The 9,085-nt window shown below is 36.4% G+C and overlaps 1 protein-coding gene across 1 annotated transcript in view; it reads left to right on the plus strand.

Annotated features, from left to right (window-relative positions):
* DDX43 (DEAD-box helicase 43) overlaps positions 1 to 9,085 on the plus strand; it is a 43,196-nt gene that overhangs the window by 6,472 nt on the left and 27,639 nt on the right. Inside the window, exons 3-7 of the mRNA XM_007945204.1 lie at positions 1,140 to 1,269; positions 3,379 to 3,507; positions 4,902 to 4,983; positions 6,041 to 6,197; positions 7,159 to 7,277. Of these exons, the coding sequence (XP_007943395.1) occupies positions 1,140 to 1,269; positions 3,379 to 3,507; positions 4,902 to 4,983; positions 6,041 to 6,197; positions 7,159 to 7,277 (617 nt within the window). The remainder of the gene's footprint in view (positions 1 to 1,139; positions 1,270 to 3,378; positions 3,508 to 4,901; positions 4,984 to 6,040; positions 6,198 to 7,158; positions 7,278 to 9,085) is intronic.

Consider the following 9,085-nt stretch of genomic DNA (forward strand, 5'->3'; position numbering starts at 1 on the left):
TGACATTTTCACAATGTTCAATCTTCCTATCCATGAGCATGGGATGTTCTTCCATTTATTGTTTTTTAATACTTTGAATAGGTCTTTTGCAGCAGTTTTGCCCAATGCATTATGTCATTTAATTTCTTCACTGCTGCTCCGCTGGACCTAGACTTTGGACCCAAGTAAAATGAAATGTACATCCTTAGGGAAATCTAAGACCTCCTCCTCCCCTTCTGAATTAGCTGTCCCTTCTCCATTCTCTTAGCACCTCATAATTTTCCCATTTCAGAATTTACTTAATGTTGTATCAATGAGCCCTGCAGACAATAAGGTAGTAAATCACCAGCGTAACATATTATCTGATGCATAATAGTTTCTAGCTAAATACTTTTGAATGAATGAGAATATCTGAAATTATGCATATTTAAAGTTGTTGCTTGTAGATTCCATCTCATAATGTGAATGTCAGACTTGTTGTAGGTTTGTCTTTAACATGTGTGATTATAGCATCCCTAAATTAAAACTTTACTTATGTAATATGACAGTTCAATAAATTCTTAACCTACATAGCACATAGGTTAATTTATTCTATGCCTACAACAATTCTGTACAGTTAATCACACATACATTATTATCATTTCATAGGTGAGATACCATAGCTTAATACCTGTCAGATTAAGGAACTCTGGTAGCATGGCATTTGACTCTAATCAGAAGGTTGGTGGTTCAAACCCACCAGCTGCTTTGCAGGAGGAAGATGAGGCAATCTATTACTGTAAAGATTTACTACCTTGGAAACCCAGCGGAGGTTGCTGTGGGTCTGAATTAACTCAATGACAGTGAGTTTGGGGTTTTTTTTTTTTTTTTTGGTCAGATTATCATCTTACTTTTTAATCTATCATTATTTCTTAAATTTATGCCATACTTGATTCACTAGTTTTTTTATTTTACAGCTTGTCCCATTCCTTTCCTATCCAACCAGAAGGTAAACCTGAGAGTAAATATAGATAGCATCTACCACAAAGATTAGAAATTCAGATACATAATGTTTTATAGCAATACTATATTGATAATTTTATACTATTTGAAGTTGATTGATCGGTAGGAGAGGAGGGTGATGGGACTTCAGTTTCACTCATTTTCTGCTTTGTGTCTAGATAATAAAAGGGTATCCTAAATCAAAAGTCAAAATTTTTGGAAGCAAGGTGATGCAAGCAAAAGCAAAAGCAGTAATAGATACACTTGTTAAAAAGCAAGAAGAAAATTATTATTCAGAATCCAGAGTTGGTAAGTAATTTTTGCTGACTGAAGCCCTTTATATTTTTAAAGATTTATTTGAATGTTATGAGCCTCTAATAGCTGATTCCTTTCCTGATACAAAGGCTTAAGTTGCTGTAAATGAATCTAGTCTGTTACAGATTGTTTTAATATATATATGAAATTTTTCTTTTATAAAATGCCAGACTCCTCCGAATACGACTCGAATCTCTGTGGTTAAGCATAGCAATTTTACTTTTAGCCACAAATAATTGAAAAACTAAATAATCTCTTAAAACATCCCATATTGATGGTAGAGCAAGAATTGATCCAAGCATCCTGACTTTTTGGTCTCTTTACTAGATCATGTCATTGTCTTTGAAAAATGCCTAATTATCTGATATTTTTAAAATCTCAAATCTGTGATTTTGGTTTTATTTAGCCCATTTTAAATTTTTATTGATTTGAATTTTTATTGTGATTTGGGTGAAGGTTTACAGAGCAAATTAATTTTCCATACAGCAGTTCATATACATTTTGTTTCATGACACTGACTGCAATTCCCCACAATGTGACAGCACTCTTCCCATTTTCTCCCTGTGGTTACTTCTTTCCTGGGTTCTTCTTTCCTATGCATTCCTGTCCCCTGAGTTATCTCCCTGTGCAAACACTGCCCTTCTGTTCTCCCACGATTGCTGTAAGGACTGTATCTACCTGATCTAAATGTTCACCCTATATGCCTGTTTATTGTTTGGCTGGAAGCCACAGGAGTGAGTTCAATTCCAGACTTAAAGGGTAAGTGGGGGCCATAATCTCAGGGGTCTCACCAGGCTCTATCAGACCAGTAAATCTGGTCTCTCTCTCTCTTTTTTTTTTTTTTTATGATTTTGAGTTTTGTTCCACCTTGTTCTCCCACTCTATCAAGGATCTCCTGTCTAGTTCTTCTGGTTTCATGGTCATATAGGCTATAAAATCTCAAATATATTTGGAGAATAAAAAAGATATTACTAAACTATAACCAGAAATAACAGGAAAATAAAAAGAATAGAAACTTGGGTTCAGATTGCAGAGTTACTGCTTAGTGTTTGCTGTGTAGTAAATTACATAGTATGGTTTTTCTAGCCAAAGTCTTAGTAAACTCCATGGTGGAATTTTCCATGAGCAACTGAGTAACTCAGGATTGGTAAAATTATCCACTTGGTGTATTTCTATTGGAGCAGAATGAAGCAATCTTCTGGGAAGTTCGCTGTCTCTCAGGTGTATAGAATTCTGATGTTGGCATTTGTTAGTTTTACTACTCTGCCAGGCTTAAAATGAGCCCTTGTAGAGGCAGAAGGAGTCTCTCTGACTGCCGGCTGAGAGACACGCTGCTGAGAGAGGTGCACCTGCTGAGAGAGAGATGTGAGAGAGATGCACTGCTGAGAGAGAAATACGTGCTGCTGAGAGAGAACGGCTGGCTGCTGAGAGAGATGGCTGGCTTCTGGGTGAGACAGCTGTCTGGGAGAGACTGAGTGCATTCCTGAACTTGAATTGCAGCCTGTTGCTTCCCTAGTAAACCCCATAATCTGTGAATTCTGTGTGGCCACTGTAGTAAATTATCAAACACAGCAGAGAGGAGGTGAGTGCCGTGGGAAAAACAGTTGGTGTCAAGGTTAATAAGAGGGCTGGAGGGCCTCATAAGAACTGGCTTTGTGCTGCTGATGGTGATTCTGTCTTCCTCTTGTGGAATTAGAGGAGGTCAGATGATGCTGCCTCCCTGCCTCTTTAGCAGTGTTTCTATGGCTCCATTTCTAAATCTGTTAACCCAGGGTAACATCTGCCTCACAGGATTATTGTAAAGATTAAGCAATGTGTGTGACATATTTTGGCACACAGTCAGTCTTAATCTGTTTTCCTTCTTTTCTCCTATAAATTAAAAAACAAAACCAAACCTTTTCTAGTTCATGAATGTGTTGTAGATAAATGATCACAAAAACTATGAACAGAATGGGCATTGTACTGTTGTGCAAAAAAATCCAAATGTTCTGTTTCAGACATTGTTGTCTGATTGTTAATGAACAGAAAATAGTAAAGTTGCTTTGGTAATTATGTACTGACAGGATTTGTGTATAAAACTAATTTGATAAACATATTTCATAGATACTGTTGCATCACAACCTTCTGCTGGAAGAAATGTAAGCACAGACGACAGTGTTGACACAGAAGATGAGATAGACTGGGACCAAATTCGAGAAGATGCTTTGAAATGGAAAAAACAAAAATGGGCAGGTTAGTGCTGTACCATAATGTTTATATGTGGTGTTGGTGGTTTCTTTTAACTGAAGTATTTATTCTCTATAAAAATATATTTTTATCTTAGTGATGAAACCTATATAAAAATTGAAAATAGTAAAATTGAAATGGTATTATAAGTTCCTAGGACATGATAGTTTCTCTGTCTGGGCTATTACTTAAGCTATAAATGAAAAATTTAATTATTAAACTTATTATTAAACTATACCTTGTCTTATTTGAGGTAATTCACTTTGAAAGGGTAATAAAATACAAAGAATATTAGACCCAAGGGAGAAAATGGAAGGAGAATAAGTACATGAACCATAAGTTAATGTTGTTGCTGTATTTGAGCAAAAATTGATCTTTGAAGAGACAAAGGTTTTTTTTTGTTTGTTTTGTGTTTTCTCTCATTTTATTTTTTTTAAATTTTTATTGTGATTTGGGTGAAAGTTTACAGAGCAAATTCATTTTCCATATGGCAGTTCATATACCTTGTGTCTCATGACATTGAGTGCAATTACCCACAATGTTAACAGCTCTCTTCCTACTTCCTCCCCATAATTCCCTCTTCCCTGTGTCCTTCCCTCCAATGTGCTCCTGCCCGCCCCCCAGTTTTCTCCCTGTGCAAACACTGCCCTTCTGTTCTCCCATTACTGATTGCTCCGTGTAGTGTGTGTACCTGATGTAAACGTTCAGCCCATATGCTTGTCTATTGTTTGGCTGGAAGTTTCTTTCATTTTAAATAAAACTTCTTACTTGGAGCATTATATATAGGGTATGTTTCACAGTAAATCCAGCCGCTAATTTTGGCTATCAGAAAGCAGCAATATAGCATCTTCTATTTTAAAATGCAAAAACTAGCACATAAACATGTGACCAAAGTACTAAACATGATAATTCCACAGACTTGGTCACCACTTGTGCATACTGATACATATTTTGGAGAGGTTTGAGATAGGGAGCCAGAGCAGTAAATTAAGTTTGGTAGACGTGGTTTTCTTATTTGTTTGTTTTGTTTTTCAACTAGTTTCAGAGAGTAGAATAAGGATATAAATTTAGTTCCTAAAATGAAGTAAATTTTAAAGAAAAGATAAAATAATGTCTACTGTGTTTGAGAGATGATTCATTGATTGTGGAGATTCTGTGTCTTATAAAGCATGTTTTCTTTTATTTTAAACTTTAACATTAAAGATCTCTTTTTTGGGTGAAAAATGTAATTGAAAGACAAACTAAAAAGGGAGATTGGTGAGAGACAGGCATAAGTGTAGACTTCCAAAGCTATATGTATGTAAGGTGAGCTTAGTATATTTTAATTTTCCTCCTGTAACTCTGCATAAGTGATAATGAAGTATAATTCTCATGAAATTTGATTTTTATCTTTCTCCAAGATTTGCCTCCAATTAAGAAAAACTTTTATGTTGAGACAGTAGAGACAAGCTCTATGTCACAAGTACAAATAGACAATTGGAGGTAGGTAGTTTTGTTTCTGTTACCTCTTTCTTTAAGTGAGCTTCTTGTATAATTATTAGTATTAAATTAACCTGTTAAGCAAAAATTTGGAATAATTGCCTTTGAAAACTATACCTTCCGTGTTTATTTAAGTGAAAACTTGGTTGTAGCCTATATTGGTAATGGTTACAAAGCATTATTAATGCCATTGATTAAATCACTAAATTATTCATGTGAAAAATGTTAAATTGGAAAATGTTCTGTTACTTTATTTTAACAGCAACAACAACAAAAACCTTGATTGCATCCTACAGGAGGTATTTTAGAGCACTGCCTTCAAGTAGAACTTTCTGTGGTGATGGAAAATCATCTGTATCTGTCTCTAATAGACTAGTCACTAGTCACATGTAGTTGTTGAGCACTTTCAGAGGATAGAGCACTTGGAGGATTATTTTTCCAGCTGTTATAAAATAAAAAGAAATTGATCTGGTATCTAAATATTAGGTTAACTTCCCGAACTCTAATCTTTGTTATCTGGAATAGCTTCCCCCCCCACCCCACCCATTTTAAGTCTCTGTTATAAATCTAAGACATTGATGTATGGTAGAAAGAATAGTTATTTATGGGCAGGATAGGGCTCAGACCATATCCTGTCAAAGGAGAAATTTCTACTTCACAGGATCATTGAGGCTCAATTAAGAAAATATGTGAGGCCCAGTACAGATTCTGGAACACTGTAGGCCCTCAAATATTGGCCAAACCTGATTTTGAATTGTGAAATTTATAATATTTAGGCTCTGTCCTTCATAATCTTTGATCCATGAAACTTTCATCAGCCCATTAATACTTAACAATGTAAATTTTTTTTTCCTCCCCTTTGTAACTATTCTCAGATAAGAGAAAGAAGTATGTTTCTGGTTGTTAGTTATTATCTTTCACTGTCACTTTCCATGACAGTATGTTTTGATCTGTTGCAGTTGACTTTCTAGATATGACCTGAACTACTTTGGGGAAAAGTTCCTTTCTCAGTGAGTAAAATGAATGCAGCCACTAATCTTTGTTTTATTTTTCTTTAAAGAAAGGAAAATTATAATGTAATGTGTGATGATTTGAAAGATGATGAAAAACGTCCTATCCCTAATCCTACCTGTAAATTTGAGGATGCTTTTCAATGTTATCCTGAAGTTATGGAAAACATAATAAAGGCAGGTTTTCAAAAACCAACACCAATTCAGGTATAGTTTTCCTTAATTCTAACATTTCACTGAAGTTGTTTTCCAAAGCAATGCTATCTGATTGTTAGAAGTTAAATAACCAGGGAGCATCTGTTTCTTTTGAACATTCCCATACTACCTCCCGAAATCCATAATCATTGAGTTGTTTCCAATTCATGGTGACCCTATGTTTTACTGAGTAGACTGCTTATTAGGGTCTTAACTATAATCTTCACAGAAGCAGATCACTAGAACTATCTTCCCTGCTGCTTCTGGGTGGGTTTCAACTGCCAACTTTTTGGTTAGCAATTGTCAGCTTGGTTTCTCTAGAGAAGCAAAACCAGTGAAGCTTGTGTGTGTGTGTGTTTAGAGACAGAAAGATTTATCTGAAGGAAATGGCTCATGCCATTGCAGGAGCTTGTAAGTCCCAAGTCTGTAGGTTGGAAGTCAGGCTGGAGACTTCTCCTGACTCATATACTGCAGAGGCTGATGAATCCAAGATTGACACATTAGCTGGCTCACAGGCTGTGGAGAATAACTAATCCCAAAGTCAGCGGACAATAAGGCAGGCCACTGGCTCAAGTCCAAAGAACTGAAGGTCAGATGACAATGAGCCAGATGCAGAATCAAGACTGAGCAAGATGCTAGAGAACTTTGTGAGAACGTCCATATATATTGGATGCAGGCCACACCTCTGAGAAAACTCCTTTTTAACTCATGGCTGCTCATAGCAAATTTTATCATAGAGGTGATTACATTATCAGATCTCATCATGAGGGATGACTACATCATCATATAACTTCCAGACTGCATCATAACTGCCAAACCACATCTTTAACCATTACAGCAGTGGAGCACAAACTGTTAATGTTACCAGAGATATACTGCACAAATTGTTTATTGAAGTTTTGGGTTGAGCAAGGAGGGACAATTAACAAAAAGAGATGCACTTTTTGTTTTAATATTTATGATTCTGTTTCAGTCACAAGCATGGCCAATAGTTCTTCAAGGAATAGATCTTATAGGAGTAGCCCAAACTGGAACGGGGAAGACATTGTCCTATTTAATGCCTGGATTTATTCATCTTGACTCTCAACCAGTGTAAGATTTCCTATGACTGGGTTCTCTTTTAGGGGTTTAATAAATATAGACACCAAAACTGCAATTAAAGTTTCTTTCATCTATTACATTGGTCAAAAAGAAATTGGTCAATACTAAATAGCTGTAAAAAATAATGATGAGTTCATAAAACATCTTATAACATGGATGAATCTGGAGGGCATTATGTTATGAAATAAAAGTAAAAAAGGACAAATACTGTATGATTCCACTTTTATAAAAAGACATAGGTATACATGCAGAAATCAGCAATCTTGGGGAGTTCCCGGAGGTGGGAGGGAGGAGGAATCACTCTCTAGACAATAGACACTTGTTATTTTTGGTGATGGAAAAGGCAGTACCAAATGTGGGTGAAGTGTGCACAACTTGATCAAGGTTAATGATGACACTAAGAAGTACACAAGAACAAGGAATGTTATTGGTAAATGCTATAACATACACAATTTTACAACAATGGTAGTAACAACCAAAAAAATATGTGATTGTTTACATAGGTAGAGATATATGTGCATATATGTTTAAGAAGGTATTATGTATATATATGTATGCAATAGAAGTATATCTATAGGAATATTCATACATGTGTGTGTGTGCTGCACCTATATTCATATATATAATAAAGCACATAGGGGGCACAGTCGTGGATACTTACCATATATAACCAAGCATCTCGTAAGACTAGCATCCTGCATTTGAAGGTTTAGTACCATGGGACAGCTCAGTCAGTTGGCATAAGTTATTCCTAAAATTTATGTTCTGTGTCCTAGTTTGGTAGGTAGCTTTTGGGGTCCTAAAAGCTTGTGAGCAACCATCTAAGATACAACTATTGATCTCCACTTGTCAGGAATGAAAAAGAAAGGAGGAAACCAAAAACTCAAGGAAGAAATTACAAGACTAATTGCCTACAAGAACCATGACTTCATTTATCCTGAGACCAAAAGAACTAAATGGTGCCCAGCTACTACGGCTGAACATTCCAACCAAGGACACATTAGATGGTCCTAGTTAGAATGAGAAAAAGTTACAGAATAAAACTCAAATTCTTTTTTTTTTTTTAAATAGTGATTTGGGTGAAAATTTACAGAGCAAATTCACTTTCCATGCAGCAGTTAACATACACTTTGTCTCATGACATTGACTACAATTTACCCCAATGCAACAGCTCCCATCCCACTTCCTCCTAATAATTACCTCTTCCCTGTATCCATCCCTCCATGCACTCCTGCCCCCTGAGCTCTCTCCCTATGCATAAACAGGCCACCTTTCTCCCATGATTGCTCTCTCCAAGGAGTGTATCTACCTCAGGTAAATGTTCAGCTCATATGCCTGTCTTTTGTTTGGCTGGTAGCAACAAGTGTAGGTTCAATTCCAGACCTGAAAGGCAGCCAGGGACCATAGTCTCAGTGGTTCCACCAGGCTCTATAAGACCAGCAAACCTGACCCCCCCTTTTATTTTTCCCAAATGATTTTGAGTTTTGTTCCACATTGTTCTCCCTCTCTATCCAGGATCTCCTACATAGATCCCACTCTAGGTGGTTGACAGTGGTAGCCGGGCGCCATCTGGTTCTTCTGGTCTCACAGTCATATAGGCTGCAGATTACATGGTGTACCAGTCGCTAGGACTAATTGTTTCTATGGATCTTTGGTTTTCTTCATTCTTCTTTGCTCTGGATGAGGAGAGACCCATTGTTGCATCTAGATGGCTACTTGCAAGCTTTTAAGATCTCAGTTGCTACTCGCCAAAGTAGGAGGTGGAACAATGTTTTGTGTAGTATGTTATGCCAATTGAG

Source organism: Orycteropus afer, unplaced genomic scaffold, assembly GCF_000298275.1.
Source record: "Orycteropus afer afer isolate SDZICR_OR568_19922 unplaced genomic scaffold, OryAfe1.0 scaffold00133, whole genome shotgun sequence".
NCBI classification, from domain to species: Eukaryota; Metazoa; Chordata; class Mammalia; order Tubulidentata; family Orycteropodidae; genus Orycteropus; species Orycteropus afer.